Below are 20,397 nucleotides of genomic sequence, written 5' to 3'. Positions count from 1 at the left end.
TGCAACGGTATTTTGGAAATAAATAAACACCGAAAAACATCTACCGATTTTTGACATAAATAAACGCCGGAAAGTATACAGCTTAGTTATTAATCAATACCATTTTGTGTTTTCCTGCCAGAGTTAAAATTTCCGCCCAAGAAGAGCGTCGAGAGCCCTGCCCATTATGCTGGGAACAGTGATGCTGCCGTTTCAATCATGCAGTCACTTTCTTGGCAGCGCGTCCTTGGCGGGTGCGCCGACGACAAGTGACGACGTGACCTTAACAACTATGTCGCTCTTCCTGGTGTTGTTGTGGGCAGGGCTTGATGCACTCGTTTTTTTAGCAATTTTTAAATCGGGTGGAAAAATGCGGATATTGATTGACTTATGTCTTAAAAACCATTACCTTTTTGCAACTTCTTTAAAATGGTCTGGCCTTTAATAGTAATTGCCATCAATATATTGCAATGGACCTTTTCCACATACCGACAACACCAGGCGGTGGCTGCACAAACTAAAAATCGAGGAAGTGACCTACCTGCGCTACCAATCGATAATGGAAGCTACGCTACCAGTTTCTTCGCTCTCTGAGCAGTGGTGCCTGCCCAATGCGACCTTAAAGAGGGGCATCCGTGGCGTCCACCCAAATGTCGTGTTTTCCTTTCTGTCGACATCTTTTTTTGTGTAACACAATTATATTTGTGCCGCAGTTACGTGTTCTACTCGCTGATATACAGCCTCCTTCCGAATTTCCTAGATTTTTCGTTCCGACTTCCGCTGCTTGACATCGGACGCTCGCGCGTGCGCAGAACCCTTCTCGGAAAAGGTCCATTGCAACATAACTGCTACAAGCAATAATTAAAAAGTTAATGAAGAAACTTTAGTTAATTAGTCAACTTAATGTGACAACTATTCCTTCATCTAATCTCCGTTGAGCCTGATCAACCCATGATCTCAATCCAATTGAGGCGCCCCTCCGCTTCTTCAAAAGTGCGAGGGCTGGCGCTAGCCAATCGTGGCGACGGATAGGCGGCCTAGGCTGCTCATTCGTCGTTGCAATTGGCCAGCGCCGACCCTCGTGCCTCCCTTGAGGAAGTGGAGGGGCGCCTCAATTGGAGTGAGGTATGTGAAATTTGGCGGTTAATGTAACCCCCCCCCCCCCCTTCCCCCATTTTTAAAAAATTTGTTCGGACTAAAATGAGAGACCCGGTATAGATTATAGTGACCTAGATTCACTTCATTTTTCCATAAATGTTTCACGCATCATGTGATGTTACCATTGAAAACCCAAGATAAAAAATATCTAGGAGGATGGACAATGCAGAAGCTTCATGGTTGTCCATAATATGATGTTAATACGAAATTTGTGCAAATGTTTGCCACTATTCGACGGTAAACTGGGAAGCGTTTTTGACAACCTTCTGGAAACCTTGACATTCAACCGCAGCCTCAGTTGCTGCTGCTGCCGACAGTGGAAGTGTTGCGGTACGCTGCAATTCGAAACATGCGAATGCCCATACCTTGCAGAGCCACTGGCCGCTGATATTGCGGTGCAAGCCCCTCACTTTTAGAGAGGTATGCAGATACACACCACAATAAAAACAAAATAAAGCTCACTGAACATTTATAGAACCAGCAGTTTCACCCACCTCTGCAAGGTTAACAAGCTGCTCCAAGTACATTTGTGCATCCAGCAGGCTTTTCACCTCTCGGGCTCGGACGTCGGAAACTAGGCCTGCACAGACGCGGTGCTTGTCAACTCCAGGGAAAAGCTTGGTCGCTTGCAACACCACAATGCGCGACATTGACCTTCCACGTGCATTACGCATTGGGCAGTGTCATTTTTATCAGGCAGATCTTAGTAATGCATCAATTATTTCCATCACGGCACATATAGGTTACATAGATTTCATAGAGCATTGATAGAAAAACGGTAGCACATGAAATGTGGAAATCGGTATCATGCATGAAATTCATCCCGCCCTGACATGGTAAAGATAAAATGTAAAAGATAAAGCAAGTGTTATACAGTGTAGACCGCATATAACGTATGTCGCGGGAGTCGCAAAAATCCGCACTATAAGCGGTACCGCGTTATAACCAAAACATCAATTTTTCAGACCAAAATACATGCCATGAGACTACTTACGTTTGTAAAAGAATTTACTTTATGTTAGGTGAAAAATAAAGCTTAGTTTGAGGAAAGTCTTTATTTCACCAGACTAGAACAGTTCTGTCTCAAGCGTGTCACACATTTTGAAAGAAATGAGCGACTTTTGCCTGGCGCAGCCTTTTAACAGCGTCGCGGGTTGCGGACGGACGTTGCGAGCGTTCAGGATTGCTAACCCTAATCACTTTTGTCCGGCGATGAAAACGCGTGAAAATTCGCATCCTTTATACGGTACGCGCCAGTAATACCTTCAACTTGAGCACAGGCATGAAATGCTCCAAATAAGAAATCCGGGCGATGTTCGAAAACACAGAAAGCACCACTCTAGTCGAAGTAAACAAACACGACGACACGGGCGTTTCTGCCGTCTTGAGAGTGCCGCCACGACATCGCCGCACGAGTAGGTGGATCTTCCCTTCTAGTACGTGCTGGGTTATCATAACGACACACAACCAAAATTCACAGTCAAGGGTAGCGCTTTTACGCGGAACGATGAGCCTCCATCACGCAATCTACGTCGACGATCAAAACCAACGCCATGTTTGCGGATAGACGCAGCCGGCCCGCGACCGGAGAGGAGGAGAAGCGTTGTAATAGAGGTTGGGGGGGAAAGGAGAGAGCCAATAGTGTGTACGCACTGCCGGCATGCAACGCGCGCGAACACTTCTCCTCGACCTGCGATTGGTCTGTCGTTGCGGTTGTTTCCTACCATCGCAGCGGAGGGACGCGCACACGAGAACGACACGTGTATACGTCCCTCCGTCGCTATGGCAACTGCAGCCTCTCTCTTCGCATCTCCCGGTTTCTTCGAGCAACCTCCTTGCCCCGCGAGTGCCGCTCGCGGCTCGCGCCGTTATCTAGCGCCGCAAAGGGAAGCGTGCTCGCTGCGCCGGTCAGTCGGCACGGCCGCCGGGCTCTTCCAGAAACCGCACTATAACCGGTATTTCCCTTCGCGCGCCTGCATTTTAAGCGGTATGTAAATACATGGAGTTCTATGGGAGGCGAACCGGTGGTTTAAAAAAGCCGCGTTATACCCGGTCCTGCACTATAAGCGGTTACGTTGTAAGTGGTCTATACTGTACCTAGCTTTATTTTTACTTAATACCTTAGAGAAAGGACTGATGACACAATCTATACTTCTCAAGATTCTCAAAAACATGTTCCATCAAAAATTTTAGGCAGGGCTATTATGTTATATTATAGGGTAATTACCATAAGGCTAGCTTTAGAAATTTAGACAAATCTCAAAATGGGGAGTAGAACAAAGGGCAAGCTTACTTTTGACTAGAGGAACAAGATTGTCCCTAACTTTGCTATCTTCGCTTGGCACGGACTCCACCGGCAAGTCTGCAAGTAAAGACGAGACGAATAAGAGGCTGCCCCCAACAATCGGGGGAGAGGGGGGGGGGGGGGGGGCGGCAGCGGCAACACCTGCAATGAAGTGCCAAAAATCCCAAGACACCGTACTGAAAAAAAAAACACACTTCAAAGGGTTAAGACACGAAAATTAAATCGGTAGATTATTCTCGAAATGGGATGTTCATAGGCTACTTACTACTATATACACCAGGTTTCACAATTTTTAGAGCTCTAGTAATTGCAATAAATCAATTTACGAATTTTGAACCTTTTCATCCGGCGACCAGGCAATACTGCCCAAGTTGGTCAAACCATGGTGCCCATAAACAATGTGATCATGAACTCTCTCTCATTCTAGGCGCCCCCATGCTTAACCGAGCTTGCCTTTCCCACGGTACGATCAAAGCCTTTCACGCAACTCGGCTACTCCTACGCTTCTCTCGCTCCCAGCCCTTTGACCTTCCCCCCTGCATGCCTGTGAAAGATTTTCGCAGACGATGGCGACCATGGCGAGACCGTACGTGACGATGTTGTCATCGCTGGAGCCAGTCACCGGCAGGTCGCAGTCACAATGACCAGCTACCAACATCTCTCCATAACAACCACTCTCCTCGCTGCTGCGATTAGTGTAAAAAACTCAGACAAAGCGAGCGATACCGTAAGTGTAGTCACTGTGAACTGCATGCTCGAAACACGGAAAGTGTATGAGGAAAATGAAGCACGGGAGGCCGAGAGAGCCAAATCTGAAAGTGCGTGCAAGGGGATGCCGCGCATGGGGCGAATGACGTCATCGGCCAACGAGCATGGCGGCAATCCCAAACAGGGTGGATCTGAGAGTCCCCAGATAAATTGACGTACTGCCGGGACCGGTTATAACGAAGACAATGGGATTCCAAAACCAATTCGCTGTAAACGCTTTTTTGATATATCTAAACTCATAAAAATGCTGCAACAAGCAAAAAAAAAAAAAGCCAAAACGGGTTAGTACGGGCACATGTTGATCGTGCATGTAGAAAGCGGTCAAGGCTTCCCTGCACGTGCTCTCTGCTGCTAGATCGGAGCCGCTTCTCGCCAACTGCGAGAAGCTCCGATCAAGAAAAGATTAGAGGTGTGCGAATATCAAAATCTTTCGAAGCGAATCGAATCGAATAATAAAGGTTACGAATCGAATCGAATCGAATATTTTCGAATACGAATAATAGTTTCAAATAAGGAGATACCGTATTTGAAAACAAATATTTTCTATTTGATGTGAATTAAACAAGAATGCTTAATAAAAAACACAACTGGATTTTTTTTTCAACAAACGTTTATGAAAAGGTTACTTTTATTGCAATAAGAAAAATGTCACACATGTGACTTAAAGAAAAACAGATGAAAAAAAGATCAGTCTTTAAAACACCCTTCCTTGAGTGAGGTTAGAGAACGTAAATGAAAGTGCAAAAGTGAAGACGGTTCGGCAAGCCACAACGCAGTCGGAGATGGCATCGCGGACGAAAGGAGGCGCTTCAGCGTAAACACAAGTACAGAAGTGGTGGCGGGTCCGCAAGCCGCAATACAAAGTCGATGATTGCATCTCTACTTTGTGCGATCTCTTTTTACGCTCGTGAACGCAACCACGTGAACGTAAACGGAAGTACACAAGCGGAGGCGGGTCGACAGGCCACAGCACAGTTTCAGATTGCACGATCGCGTTGCGCAACCGCACTGACTATGCACCACCTCTTACCGTGTGCAATAGTTCTGTCCATAGAGGGCGCCACAAAGATGCAGTAAATTAAGAATATGTTTTTTTTTGGCAAGAGGGGGGGGAAGTCTCACTTTTACCAGTGAAAATGGGTAGAAATAAATAGCAAAAGGAATACTGGCAAACTGATGAACCGGAAAATCAAGCGGAAAATAACACAAGCCAGATATCACCGATAGCCGAGGTGAGCCATAAATCCATATCCGAATCCATAGCACCTTGGCTACTGTAGGTACGAAATCACGAATATATGGTTGTGCTACATTAAAAATGAATGTGGACAGGAACGTATACAAGACGTCTCGGGCGGACGCCCAAACCTTCGTGCGGTCCGTCACGACGATGCATGTGCCGTTGCAAATCGTAGTCCTTCATCCTATCTATTGCAGCGTTTGCGCCACGACCACTTAGCCAACTCTGCAATCCGGACATCACGGCAAGCAAAGGACAGATCGCGCTACCGCCGTGCAAATAACTTTCCTATCCTTCCTACAAAAAAAAAAGACACTTAGGTTGGTTGTGTAGGTTTGCCAAGCTTGAAACCATACTGCGCAGTCCAAAAACAAAACAGACACTAATCAATGAGTTCCGCGTTATTCGTAGTTTTCGAAGTATTCGAAGAACTCGAATAGTTCGAGCAGCGAAAGGGCGAAGCGAATCGAATCGAATAGCAAGCATTATTCGCGAAGTATTCGAAGTTTCGAATATTCGCACACCCCTAGAAAAGATCCTGTGAGCTACGTATGGACAGTGCCGACTGCTGCAACGGTTGCCACGGAGGACGCCGGCAGGGGATATTATTCTTTACATTTATGCACACTTTGTCGAGGATGGCATGTTTTTTTGTTTTTTTTCAAGGAGATTGTCTTTGTCTTCCAAGTCGAGGTGCTGGCGGTGCTGGAACTCTTCATCGTTGAGTGGCAATGATTCGCCGAATCGGTGCTTGAGCAAAGTTAGACTTTTGCGCAAGAGCGACCACACCGACCATTCACGCCGACACGGAACACGAAGCAAATAAGGAAGCGTGCACGGCACCGAGTTTGAGCTCAAGCTTGTCTTTTAATGCGAAAGCATTAACTGTCTCACGGAGCGAGCTGACGTCATCAGTTTGAAGCGCGAAAACGGTTCCTAGTTTCCGCGATTCTGCGATCCCAATAGGAGCAATTTGCCTTCAGTTCCATCGGCTGGCGCGAGTTGACGGGGCTCCCTTTGGCCACTGCGCCATGGCCTCCGAGATCCCGACACGCACGCGTGCCAGTATGCAGCACACGACAAAGTGAACGCACGAGCGGCTTGCATGCTTCTGCATTCACAACTCATAAGAAGTGCTTAGGTGTACCTTGAGCTTTTGTCGGTATAGAAAGCCTAGATTTAACAGAGGGGGCAACTGTTTGATCGGGGTCACGAGGTTTGTGGGCCATGTTTGCAAAATGAGCTGCAGCATGCAAGGAGTCAAAACTCAAAAGCTTTCCCCTTCTGCAGACGTGTCCGCCAATCCACCCAGTTTCCTCGCCACACTGGCCACGCGACAACCAAATGCAGGCATAGTTGCGCCTATCTGCCCAGGAGGCGTCTGCCATTAAACTGCAAATGATCTCAATGGTTGGAGTTGTTCCTTCTCTTAGATCCAGGATGTCTTTGTCATCTCTGCCTGTACGTCTGTTTTTTTTATAGCGCTCCGAACGCCCCATCGGCATGCCACAGAGGCTCCTCCATGTGCGATGCGGAAAAGCCGCTTCTCAGATAAGAAGCGGGGAGCAGATGACGATGCAGAGGCTGCCGCCGCCGACAGTTTCAGCAACGTTCGCGGCCCGTTCTGGCTGGTTGCTCGGCCGCGACAGTAAAGTGCGGTGGTCTAAGACTTAAAAAAACATTCCGAATTTTATATATTTTTCTTAAATTATCAGAAAATTTCTTTTCGCTATATCCGAGGGAGCCGATCAATTTCCTTCTCTAAATACAGACATAAATGCATTGAAAACATGCAAACGGGAGATGGCAAATCGTGATCACTTCGCTGTAGACGCTATTTCGTTATAACCGACTTTGTTATGACCGGTCTCGACAGTATCCACGAAAGTATAGCGCCATTTTCGAAACAAATTTAGCAGAAATCTGGGAACATACAATGGATCCTAGCAGTATAGTTGTCATATTTTATTTCTGGAGCATCCTATCCTTTTTAAAGCCTCAGTCCACTATAGTTTAACTTGAATAAAGCTCTACCCATCTGGCATTCATGTGTCTTGTGACCACATCTGACATTGAAGCGATGGTGGAAGATATCGATTAACGCCTCTTGCGTGCTATGACAACAAACAAACAGTTGCTGATACGTAGTCCCTCCCACGGTCTTACTACGGTGTGCCCAGCTCGAGCAAACGAGGTTCGTAAAGGGTTCTCATATAAAGCTATCACTTTCAAACAAACGTGCAACGTTCCTCGTCTTTCTGATAAACCCCACCGGAACATTTCCTGCCCGTGACAGCAGGAAAGAGAAGGGGGGAGGGGGCACTCACCCTCGCAGTGCCGGTACAGCTGTTCCAGCCAATGGAAGAGGCCCTGGAGAGTGCGCAGGCAGCCCCCACCCACAAACAGGGGCAGCCGGCTGGGTCCCGGGCACTGCACTGGGAACTGAAACCGCACGGGTGCATCGGTGGCATTAGTCAGGGCTTTGGATTAGACGTACGAGACCAGAATCCAAGGCTCAGCGCGATACTTTACGAATACACCGAGAAAATATGCAATGTTAGAGTCAATTTGCAAGTCATTCTTCCATGCTGTTCTCACTTAAAAAAAAAAAAACGAAATGAGAAATTTTGTAGAGGGCTTGGATGGGATGTAATGTTTTTGTAAATTTTTTCCCGAAATTTTTTATACTATTTTTAAAATTAATACTTACCTTGACACAATTCAGTTGGAGGTAGTTCTGCTCTAGACGCCGCTCATAACTAAAAGTGCATGAATAATTAAGTACCGTTTATCGGCTCTCCTTGGTTGGAGAGATGATTGACTTATGAAATTTTCGTTGTAAAATTGTATGGCAATAGTATTTTAACGGCAATACTTTTAAGCTTGAGACAAGTAATCTAGACAAAGTCATTACTGTTTTCAAAATTATCCCGAAATTGCCTTTTCCGCTTCGATTTCAACCGCTAACAAACATGGCTGCTGGCATTTGCGGTGTGCTCGAGCGTAGCTTGTTCAGCTCGTCTATTTTTATGGGTGCGAGTTGTTTTGCGCTCACCGAGGTGTTTAGAGGGAGACCTCCCCAACCTACCTGGTGTGCAACAAACAACTGTTGCAAGCACACGCCTTTGGAAGCGCTGTGCGGGTGCTTGTTTTAGTAGCGGGACTAGCCTTAGCCTAGCATCCCACAGCAAGTATCGCTTGATCTGGCTTGATTTGTTTGTTTATGCATGTTGATCCTGAATAAAAACACTGGTTTCCGTAAAAGCGGTCCTGTTGCTCCGTGAATTGTGCGATCATTGTGATTGCAATTACGGTTTCTATACCGGGAAGATACCTACACAGGCATGGATTTGCTATTTGGCTGGAGGCAATCGGGTGTTTGCCTCGCAAGCGGGTAGCTCTCAAGTTTTGTGGCACACCTGGCCAGCCAAAGCGAACATTTTCAGGCTGCGTTTTAATCGTGTGTCATGACGCTCAGCCGCGTTGCTTGCGAATGCCACGGGAACACAAAACAAACAACAAGAACAGAAGAGCTGAAAGAACTGTATATTAATTTCATTGATTTTCTTTACTCCTCTCGGTTGCTTTGTATCGCACACTGACAGACACTTGGCTCCTGCATGATGGAACGCTAGAACGCCAGTTTCATGGTTGCGTCTTGTGAGCATTGCGCCGACGGGGGCGGAATAGCAGACGGACACGGGTGATAACGGACGCCAACGTGCCACTTTCATGGATGCACCTGGTGAGCATTGGAAACGAAGCTAGACGGCGGTGGAATAACAGACGATGCCAGGGGCTGCCGCATGCTTGCACTCGTGGCTAGCAGACGGTGTCCGACGCTAGGCTAGACGTACCGGACATCGCGAAAGGCAGACACTAGGCATGCAAGCATGTCTGATTGAGCAGCCAAGCCAATCCAGTAGCAATGGGCGGGGCCACTGATCTGTGAATGGGGCTATAGCCATACTTCGGGGGAGCACAGGACTCGAATCCAAGCACATGTTTCGTGCCAGGAAACGGCGACCGCCAACGTTGGTTGACGGGGTTTTGTAGAGGGTCTACTTTTACTGTGGTGTCTAGAAAACGGCTTGACTGCTGTGTTTACTGCGTCCTAACAACTGGTTTCTCGATTTCTGCCCGATAACGTCACGGAAATGTCACACAATGCCAGCCGTGACCCTGGCAGCGTTGCAGTAGCGGCGGTGGACGTGGCAGACGCCCGTTCTGCTGCGGATCGCTCTCACCAGTCCACGGAAGCTCGGGAAGCGAGCATTTGGGACGCCGCGACGACAGGGACACTGGCGTTCCCTCGTGCTTATTAATGCAGAATCTGCTTTAACGAGAAACATTCTTTGGCTGGGTGTTCGGCATTTCGTGAAGCCCAGATAAAAGTGTGGCCTCGAGGCTCGATACCGATTGGCTGACGGGTTGGAGAGGGGGAGTGAGGTGCTCGACACTGATTGGTTAGCGGGGTCCCGCAACCAGAGGGTAGACGAGGAGGAGTGAGGTAGGCGAAAGGGAACTCAACCATGTTTGTGCACTGAGGGAGAGGAGCTTGAGAGTATGGAGGGCTCTGGAAAATCACCAGGTTTATCAGCTCGATTAGCAATAGTGTCGCTTCATTCTAGGAAAGAAAACTATCGAGTGTAGATATGGAAGGCGTTAAACTATCTGATGAAGAGCGCTGTGAACGTAGGTACGTAGGGCAAATGTAAAACTAAAATAAGATGCACTAGTGGGGCTTGATCCCGGGCCAGTGCGGCGGCGGACGGATACTATAGCTGCCGAGCTGCATAGCACAGCTACCCAAGAAAATGCAAACAAAAACACCGTGTTAAAAAAAAAATTAGAAGGAGTTATACATTATTATAAAAAGACTGAGACGTCTAGACGAACGACAGATGGAGCGTGGCATGGTCGAGTTTGCATAATGTTTTCGAGAACTTTTACGCCCAACTGCCGGGGTCGCAAAAAACGATTGCATGACACTATGGCTTTTGCGACATCATTCGGTTACAACTTTCGATGCATGGGTGGGATGGGACACTGAACGCACCGGCTGGACACGCTTTTGGGCACCGTGACATAATTGTGCTTCAAGGTAGCGCAGGGCTCGTATCCAACAACATGCTTCGCGCCCCCGGGAAGCGGTATACTCCGTTCACCCTTAAGCTGAGACTAGAAGCTCCACCTCCAGCGCGAGCTTTCTGTCCTTGCTAACACAAGTGTGAACGCGCAGGCACGCACGACCAAAGTACTGAGGGAGCCAGCGAGTTAGTGCCGAAGGCGGAGCTTCTAGTCTCGGCTTAAGGGCGAATGGAGTATGGTTGCCAACGTCGCTCGACGGGTTCCAAAAAGGTAAGTTTTTACGCGGGGATATCCCTCGAGTTCTGGAAAAGAGCTAACGTTGCCCCCCTTGGTGGGCCCCAACTCACGCAGGAGGCGGGGGAGGCCAGAGTCGAGGCATCCAGCTCGCGTGCGAGCTCGCCCAGGGAGCCCAGGAGGTCAGAAAGTACCGAGAGCCCCGCCTGGGGCCGCTCCCCATTGGCCTGGCAGCTGCCGTCGTCCCCGTGGTCCGCATGCCGTCCCCCCGGCCGTTGGGGGCCCCCCTGCGTCAGGGCATGGCCGGCGGCCAGCAGCCGCAGCAGCAGGTTCCGTATCCGCAGCCACATCACCTGCGCAGGACGTCATGCACAAAGGCAACGTTTCGACGAAGGGCGAGGCGCGGGCGGGAGGCACGGGCTCGTCTCACGCGACGAGCTCATTCGATTTACCTACGCCAACCCACACCAGTGCAGAAAAGTGCAGGGCACTGCACTTCCAGTTGTGTTTCCAGATAGACTGCACTCGTAAATCGAACACGGCGGTGTGCACAGAGTGCAGATGGAGCGGAAGGTGGAGGTAAATTAAATGAGCCCAATGTGTCACTATCTTCTCTCTCTAGAGTCACTGATAAGGCGGGAACAGCAGGGCGTGGCTTTCCAATGCCCGGACTCCAAAACACACTTCGTGCCTTTCACCGTGCTTTGGCTGCACACGTGTGCTCGAGATGCACGGGACATGGAAGCGTCGTCAAAGGTAGGGAGCTCGCGCCGGAGGTGGGACAACTGAACCTCCTCCCTGCCCTTCTCACCTTGTGAGTGACTACAGTTTTTCCAACTAACATTATTAGCTCAGTTGATTTGTGGAGCTCTACTAGGCAATGCGCGCATTCTGCATTAGGCGGCATTATTGCCCATCACTGACTAGCTTTCTTAGTGTGTTTGGATGACAAACTATTAATTGCGTCGTTACGACTTCGAAGCTTCGAGTAAATAGCTTTATAAATAGATTCGAAGCTTCGAAGAGACTAGGATTCGAGTAACGGCTCTATAAAAAATGGAAGACGTTTACAATTCTCTGTAATTCCGAATTAGAGTGCAGCTCATGAGGAGGAAGAGGGGAGGGTACAGAGAGGAGGGTATGCTCCTCCTCTGTACCTCTCCTCCTCCCCCTCCCTCCTGGCATCACTCGTAAAGGCCTAGTGAAGGTCGTGACCTTCACAAGTTTAGGTCATGTGAAGGTCGTGACCTTCACTATGAATGTCATGACCTTCAAAAGGTACCTTTGTGACGTCACGTATGATGTCAATATGAGAAACGTCCCATAATGCAACGTGCAGTTACGGCGCAGGCGATGCCGCTCAAGCCGCAAGCGGGCGCCTAAGAACTGCGCTCTAAAATGAACCGAATCAGGGCTTCCTGCAAACAGTTTGAGTAATGGCTCTACAGACAGACTTGCCTCCTCCTGCCGAGACCGCTCTAGGGCATCCGCCAAAAGTTTCCTGCAAGCAAAGTGTGGAGCCGCGTCAGTAGGGACTGTGGGCAGAACCGAGGCCGGCAGTTCCCGCTCCGCTCCCGGCCCAAGGGACGCGCGGGCGAGCACTCACTTCCTGCTGGCTCCCCACTCCCGGAATATCTGGACGTCCCTGTTGTCCCTGAGCTCGTGCCAGGCCGTCTTGTCTGCAAGGCGGGGCAAGGATCGAGACACACCTCAGCACATCTCCGATCCAAAGAAGCCTCGTCGAGTCGAGAGCTGCCACCAAACAAGCTACGCTTCGGGGTAAAGACAGTTCAGTCATCTTGGTGCTCCAAATCATTGTTGCCAGTTATCTGAAATTCCCACACATGTTAAAACGGTCCATGACGAAGCAAAACAATCGCTAGTTGCACCCGCTCCGCACCAAGCACTAAAACGATGCTGCCTGCAAGACGGTCGGGAAACAGAGCGCAAACACTCCATGCACGGACCATCTACGAGAAAAAAGATGCTGTACGTTTTGCGCCGACGTCGTTAAGCCGTCGTGAAATACCTCTGGCCTCCGGTTTCAGGCTCTGCACACGCGAGGGGCAAGGGATAATATCTTCAACAAACCTGGCTGCGGCTATTTGTACCATAAGGGCGAGCGGAAACACATATGTACATGGATGCCGACGATTCATACTGGTCGGATATGGTCGCCAACAAAATGAGAACGCCGGGGCGTCTTTCAACGTCCGGCGTCCGGCACAGCGCACATACTCGAGGTGCACGAGACGTCGAAGAGTCCTCAAAGGTCCTCAAACGAAGAGTCCTCGCGTTGGAGGCGGGACGACCCAAGCTTTTCTGATAGTAATGACAGGCACATTGTTAAGAGCACACCTGTTTTTAACCATCTTTCTTTGATAGTCTTATGTAAACTATGTAATTTAGAGCTGCCCATTTCCTAGCACCTCCTCTACCTCAGGGACAGCCGACAGTATCATTTGGAATAACTGTTATTTTGTACCACACAATACGATCGTTTGACTGTATGGTACGATACAGCCTATAATTTTTTGTGCAAATCTTATAATTCATTCGAAGAGCCAAGACCAACTAGTCGAGGTTTAGAGCTTTCGTGATGTACAGACATGTCCGGTATCTTTGATATTTGAGTTTGACACCGACTCAACATTTCTGGTTGGGAGCGAAGTAACTTGGCCCTACTTCAATCGAGCTCTACTGGTGGAATAATTTGCTGGCGGAACAATTTGAACAGTTTGTACAGGAGGGGGGCGGGGGAAAGTAAGGTCATTTTTTTATAGTATTTAGTATATAGTATTATAGTAATGCTAGTATATAGTATTATAGTAATGCTGTGTGAGATGCTCTTTCGTGGCCCTGGGCATGTTTCAGGCGCCAAAGCATGCAAGCTCTACTTTTAGGCTGTTAAAACAGCAATAGCAATATAAAAAAAAAAGAAGGAAAAAAAAAAGAATTAAGAGCAGAGTGTTTACTTACCATGAACGGGGTCAATCTCCAGGCAGCTCATCACTTGCTTCAGACTTTCTTGACTGCAAGGGAACAAAGGACAAGCAATCATGGCAACTGCATTTTGCTACGGTACAAAGACAAAATGTTGTTTTTGTTGACTAATTTTAATTTTTTTAAATATTACTGTGATGAGCAAGGATATAACTGACTCCCCATATACCTTTTGACTTCTAGCAGCAGTTCCAGAATCATCTTCTCAGCTGTCAGGGTTGCGAACTGAAGTGAATTGTTGAGTCGTTCTCGAAACCGGACAATCTCCTGAATCTGTGAGTGCAAAGGAGCAAAACATGCGATGCAACCACAAAACACACACTGGAGCCTAAAGAACACCTAGACATATAAAGTAGTCGTCGGTGGTGGTTCATCACGAAAAGCGATAGAAAAAATGCTATATTTGATTCGAGCCAGTCTCAAAATGCAGTACAAATTATTTTCTTTTTTGAATACATTTCGCTCTGTACCTACATAATCCAATAAGGCTTGTGCGTGGGAACAAATGGTTAAGCCTCTGACTTGGCTCCCTTCTTCTAAAACTGCTTAATAAGAATGGAACTTCAATCGCACAGCCATGCACTATTCAAGGTTCAGTGACCAAGTTGCAGCAAAGCCGCAACACAAACACGCCTGGAATTTTAGGCTCCACGGACAAGATAAAAATCTGAATTCTGAGCAACAAGGCCTAGCGAAGCACCACACACAAACGTCCAGATTTCGTAATTCCTTTTTTACTCACACGTGTAAAAAAAAAAGACAGTTCGTTGAATTCATAGCGAGCACTTAATCTCATGCAAACTTCAATTTCTGCCCTATCAACCCTAAAAAAAAACCAAAAAAAAAACAGTGACAAATGCAAGCACAGGTAGAAGACAGACACAGATACAACTCACCTTAGTGAATGAGCCATACTTGTAACAAGAAATGAGATAATCTGTTGTCTGGAATTAAACGAAGCAGCAACACTCATTGTAGAAAGCTATCCAACTTTTCACAACAGTTAACTCAGTAGGACATATAGTTGCACACTTGGCAGCAGACCCAAATAAAATAGCCTACTCCAATACGCCCAATTTTATTTCCAAGTCTTAACTCGCACAAAAAGCATACAATATATATATTTTCTTTCCAGTACTACTATGGTGCCTGGAACACGTCTCAGACTGTTGTGTTTACTGCGCCCCAAAAAATGGTCCCTCGATTTCTGCCCAATGACGTCGTAAGAGTGTCACGCTGTTACCGGCAGCGACCCTGGCGCTGTCACAGCATCGGTGCTGGATGTAGCAGACATCCGTTCTGCTGCAGATTTCTCTATAGCTTGACAGTTCACGAAAGCCTCGACAGCCGAGAGCTTGGATGCCGCGACAACGGCGACGCTTACGTTGCTCGTGCTCTTTGCCGGAACTTCTACGACCAACCGCCAGAATCGAGACATCCGACGGCATGACACTCCGGTTTTTGTGACGTCATTTGTTGCCGCTTCCGTACCACTTTCGATGCTTGGGCGGAATAGGACGCTCCAGTCGGAAACGTGCTCCAGTACTACGGTGGTACTACGGTGCTTGAGTCAGAGACATGCACCAGGCACCGTAGTACAACAAAAATAAAAAAAAGATGAGGTTTTATAAACGAGGCCAAGAATGTAGCCTATGCGGAGTGCAAGTTCGTCTGCTTCTTTTGCACGGGTTGCGGTGATGTAAGAATGATGCCGAGCTACGATTGGCTCTGATTGAAAGATAGTGGGTAGACCTCAAAGCAAGCTGCCTTGAGGTCTTCGCACTATCCTTCAATCAGAACCAATCAGAGCTCGGCGTTCCGACGTCACCACAACCTCTGAAAGAAGCAGACGAACTTGCGCTCCCCATAAGGTACCTTAATGACACACATAAAAAAATTGAGCAGTCCCGCCTTAATCCACACTGTAGTCACTGTGATAGCTGCGACACGTCACGGCAAAGTCGTTGGGTGTCGGCATCACGCTTACGCATTGTGGGGCGCATGAACAAAATCATTTGAAACAAAAATAGGCATATGACCATTTTGTTTTCCAGAAACACTTTTGTTTACTTTCTGTTCCCGAGCAAGAGAAAGTGCGTCTCCCTGCACAAGATCTTAGCATAGACAGTGTTACAACATTTTGTTATTGAATATTGAAGAACAGTGGGTACTACAAAAACAAAACAGACATCTGACAATTTTGTTCCAAACACTTTTGTTTCTCTTTTGTTACGGAGCGTGTGGAGGTGTGTCTCCTGGCACGAGCTCTTGGCATTGACAGTGCTACAATGACATTTTGTTACCCCCTATCTTTCTTTTTCTAGAGAGCACGTGCAGTGGGAACTACAAAACCCCCAAGTCAAGAGCGGGTTGTTAATGCAGTGGCAGAAGCTCGGTGGGAATGCCTCCGCTTCGCATGCAGTGAACCCAGGTTCGATTCTCGTAGGCAGTGAGCAATCTTTTTCAGGGATTTGGCAACATCAATGACGGATGCCCTACAATGCTGACTACGGGTGTATGAAGTCACCAGACTCAATCTAAAATGGGCCGTAAAAATCGGCACTTGCACACAGCAATTTCAACTTTTCGTCAAGGTGCATTTCGCAGGTCTGTTTAATCATGCAAAATTACAAAGTGTAGCTCCCTTTCTGTAAAAAAAATAGGGCCAAAAAACTTGCCAGGGTCAACGGAGGGTGGCAACGCAGACGACCAAGTCGAGTGGCAGGTCACGTTTGGCTCATGTATTGATAGACGGCGTCGGGAGCAGCGTCGGAAGGTGTAGCCAGCCAGTGAATGAAAGCAGACGACACGCAGACGAAATCCGCCGGCAGCATAAGCACCGTCGTTACGCAACCATATATTTTCTTTTACTTCAAGTTTTGCTACATTTCAAAAAGATTATGTTCACTTTAGTAGACCACGGTTGTTGCAAGTAGTCTCGATAAGGAGGTAGCGTCATTTATCAATATGTCTTCCAAACGCGTCCTGCCACTCGACTTGGTCGTCTGCGTCGTCACCCGCTGTTGACCCTGGCAAGTTTTTTTACAGAAAGATAACTATGTTATGTCATTTTACATGAAAAAACCGAACTGTGAAATACACCTTTGACAAAAAAGTTAAAATTGCTGTGTGCAGGCGCCGATTTTTACGGCCCATTTGAGATTGAGCCTGGTGACTTCAGACACCCTATATAACATCAACAACCACATACATCATCAACTACAACCATAGGCGTAGACTTCGGGGGGGGGCATCGGGGCTCGTGCACCAGGAGGGGGAGGCCTTCTTCCCCGGGCCCGGGCCATGGTCCTTACCGAGATGCTGTTTACGTGCCATGTAATGTGGCATGTAAACAAAATAACGCCCATGTTGCCTTTATTGACAAAATACATGGGAAATGAAATCTCAGCGTGCTTTTGTTAGCTTCAATCTCCAGTCCTGGCAAAAAGGTAACACGCAGCACCCCCCCCCCCCCCCCCCCCCCCCCCAAAGAACTGCTCAGCTTGCCCCCCCCACCCCTCGGGAAAATGGAAAGTCTACGCCGCTGACTACAACATCAACAATGAATGTCATTTGCAGTGATTCAGGAAGAGCCCATAACAGCCATCGCTGTAAAATAATAAGGTTATGTATTAATTTCTTGAGGTTATGCTCTACGAAACAAAAGGGCAGCAGTCATGAGCTTCTGACACGTGAACATCCAAACCACTGCACCGCATGCCCATTAAGAGGAAGGTAAACCCACTGGGAATGTCACTTCATATAGCATTTCAATTGCACCTGCAATGGGCATGCTATAATTCGTGCACTAGCCAAACCAAACAAAGGCCAACTGCCTGCAGATGTTAGGCTGAAAGCTGTAAATATCTCAGAAGCGCTCCAAATGCATATCATTTATAGGTCTTCTGTGGCATCACGCTGTCATCCGACGTCATGGTGTCACGTGACATTGCCGAGTCACGTGACCATCACGAGAGCGCCTAGTCAGGGCTTTGCATCAGAGCGTCGCATGATGTCAGTCTGATGCGATGACCGTCACGCCGACGACGTAACATGAACACCGTGAAATCATTAGCGTTCGCGTAATGACGTCACGGTGAACCTATTTTACGCCGACGATGCTACATAAACAGCGTGACGTCACCATCGAGGCTATGTGCCAGAGACAGGAAAACGCTAAAAGCTGGCACTATAAATGCTGGGCATTAAAAAAGTTAAAGGTGACAGTTTCTCAAAACTTTGAGCGGGCAACAAGCCGAGAAGGAGCCAATCAATAGAGCCGCGTCGTCAACGTACGTCTTTGTAGTTTCCCGTGAAGAGCTTGAGAGCGCTGTTCATGTTGGTGCCAGCCGCCTGCAGGTGACCGGCCTTGAGGAACACCGGCGTGACCAGGTACCTGGGACAAGCAAGGCGCCCGAGGTGACAACCGCTACCATCGAGCACTGCCATTTAGCGAAATGGGTTTACTTCTTTCAGATGTGACGGAATGAATCGCGCAGACAGAAAATGCGGGGCTACAAAAACACGGCTCCAAATAAGGGCAGCAGTCACGTTGCAAACACGTTGCAAGCTCTCCCCAAAGTGATGCGGGAACTTGTTGACGACTACAGGCCGGAGTTAAAAAGCCGACTGCACTCAAAGACTCAAAACAATTATTAGAATGGCGACCACGACTCATCCAAGCGAGCCACCGCACATACTAAGTGCAAACGAAGATGACAACGGATGCAACTGTGCATGCGGCGGGGATTTTCAAACTTCTTGAATTCTAGAAATGACGCTCTGTTTTGAATGATGGTGTGTGACTGACAAGAGCATGTTTGCTGGGATAAAAAAAGTTTGGGAACCCCTGGACTAGACGATGGAAGCCAGAGCCTCACATATTCATCCGCCTTTTCTACGTCAGCATCGCTCTGAGAGTTACTAAGTGGCGAATTTTGTTGCTGAGGCAACAGAGGAAGGACGAAGGCTCACCCCAGGGTGTCGTGCTGAATGTGCTTGATGTCGAGGAGCTCGGCGAGACGCTGGCACGCCGTGGCTGCCCCTGACAAGCGGGCCGGAAGCACATTAGAAACAGAAAGAGACGGGTGCGAGCTAATTTTGATGCCAAAATGGCAATTGGGAACGTGCTGTAAACATTGCCAGACGACGCACTGGTCAGACGGTAAGGTGGTGCTCTTTTGACAGGCGTCTCGGAGGAGTCCTTTGAGCCAGGCCTTGAAGGCTCCCCAAGAAACAACTTTAAACTGATATTTTCAAATGTCTTTGAATGGGGCTTCCTTGAAGCGACGTTAAACGTACTGCATGTAAACTCTCCCCAAAAGTTACAAAAGAAATAATTTTGAAATAAATGTTTGACCAGTAATGATCAAAAATGTCCCCAAAAAAGGATGACCTTGAAAGAGAACCTCCCAAAGGGGATTTCAAAGGCTTCTCGAAGGCAGCTCCGACAAAACCCGTCCTACAATGTGCAATTTTTGCCAAGTTCCCTTCCCTCTACTTCCTTTTTTGGCAAGACAAGGCAGTAGTGCCACACTGGATTACGTGCATGACCATGCACTAACCATTCCAAGGTTTCGCGTTCCTCCACCCCACTCGTTTCTGTGCACTGGACTCGATGGCCACCTGATAACGTTCAAGATTTCGTTCCGCTCTACAGTGGACCACAGTCAAAGCCATGGGCCAACAGTTCCAGTCAAGTGCAAACTAAAAACCACACAATTCGACGTGGATGTAAGATCGGCGCGCTGATATGCACGTCGAAGCAATACACCACATGGTTTCTAGCTCGTTAGCGACTGGACCTAGCAGCCCGTCGCTTTGACTGTAGTTTACCCTAAGGCGAGGCAAAGTATAGGCCATTCCACTAAGGGCTCTCTGGGCGGCGCCGTTTTGTTCAACTGCAGCGCCATCTATGTACATCTAAACATTTCAACGTAATCGTCGGGGTACAAGAGGGAAAGGGCACATGCCATTTTCACCGCTTGGGCAGTCCTGACGGACTGTACCACCGGAACTGCTCAGCCAGAAAGGCCCATTTCCATCCCTCCTCTCACCCTAGTAGAATAGTCTATAGGAAGCTAAGGCTCATGCATTTTGACAGATGAAAGGTACTGTAGCATGGCCCGTCCTAAGGCAGCTTCTGGAGGAAACTTGAGCGAGTGGCAGATAAGCAAAGTCTCCCACGTCCCTCAACTAGCGCCTGACGTTTGGCGCGGGGCCTGCAACGGCCGTCTACCCACCGATGCGCCCGTACACCTTGAGCAGGAGCAGCTTGAGCTGGAAGCAGGACGGGCTGTTGAGCAGGGCTCGCTCCAGGGCCGCCAGCAGCCACAGCAGCACGCGGTTGTCCCCTGCACGACGGGGGTGGCGCTTCGCTCAGAAACAAGGGCTTGTTGCAGATCAATCAACTTAGGCCTCTTAGGCGTGCATCTCTGCCTTCAAAATATGTCCTTGCAACCTGACCGACAGGAAGCGTTTCTTCCGAGGGTGCTATGCACGTTTTCATCTCAAGAGCCGCAATAAACAAAGTTTGGCTCCTTGTGGAGTGCTACCGATGAATTAAGGTGGACTCGTGTGTGCCCTTAAGAGGAAGTCTCTCAAATGGTTGCAAAACTGA

General features: G+C 48.2%; 1 protein-coding gene across 1 annotated transcript in view; it reads right to left on the bottom strand.

Moving 5' to 3' along the window:
• Positions 1-20,397, bottom strand: part of LOC8031610 (N-alpha-acetyltransferase 25, NatB auxiliary subunit) — a 47,388-nt gene that overhangs the window by 7,694 nt on the left and 19,297 nt on the right. The window contains exons 13-24 of the mRNA XM_029981798.3: positions 20,021-20,131; positions 18,753-18,822; positions 18,075-18,174; positions 14,675-14,722; positions 13,948-14,051; positions 13,755-13,807; positions 12,382-12,454; positions 12,234-12,276; positions 10,889-11,128; positions 7,778-7,892; positions 3,431-3,499; positions 1,632-1,717 (exon numbers count right to left, since the gene is read on the bottom strand). Coding sequence (XP_029837658.3) covers positions 1,632-1,717; positions 3,431-3,499; positions 7,778-7,892; positions 10,889-11,128; positions 12,234-12,276; positions 12,382-12,454; positions 13,755-13,807; positions 13,948-14,051; positions 14,675-14,722; positions 18,075-18,174; positions 18,753-18,822; positions 20,021-20,131 — 1,112 coding nt within the window. The remainder of the gene's footprint in view (positions 1-1,631; positions 1,718-3,430; positions 3,500-7,777; positions 7,893-10,888; positions 11,129-12,233; positions 12,277-12,381; positions 12,455-13,754; positions 13,808-13,947; positions 14,052-14,674; positions 14,723-18,074; positions 18,175-18,752; positions 18,823-20,020; positions 20,132-20,397) is intronic.

Source organism: Ixodes scapularis, unplaced genomic scaffold, assembly GCF_016920785.2.
Source record: "Ixodes scapularis isolate PalLabHiFi unplaced genomic scaffold, ASM1692078v2 PGA_scaffold1__304_contigs__length_218370807, whole genome shotgun sequence".
NCBI lineage: Eukaryota > Metazoa > Arthropoda > Arachnida > Ixodida > Ixodidae > Ixodes > Ixodes scapularis.
The sequence above is the reverse complement of the archived record's forward strand: the minus strand, read 5'-3'. Positions and strand labels throughout refer to the sequence as shown.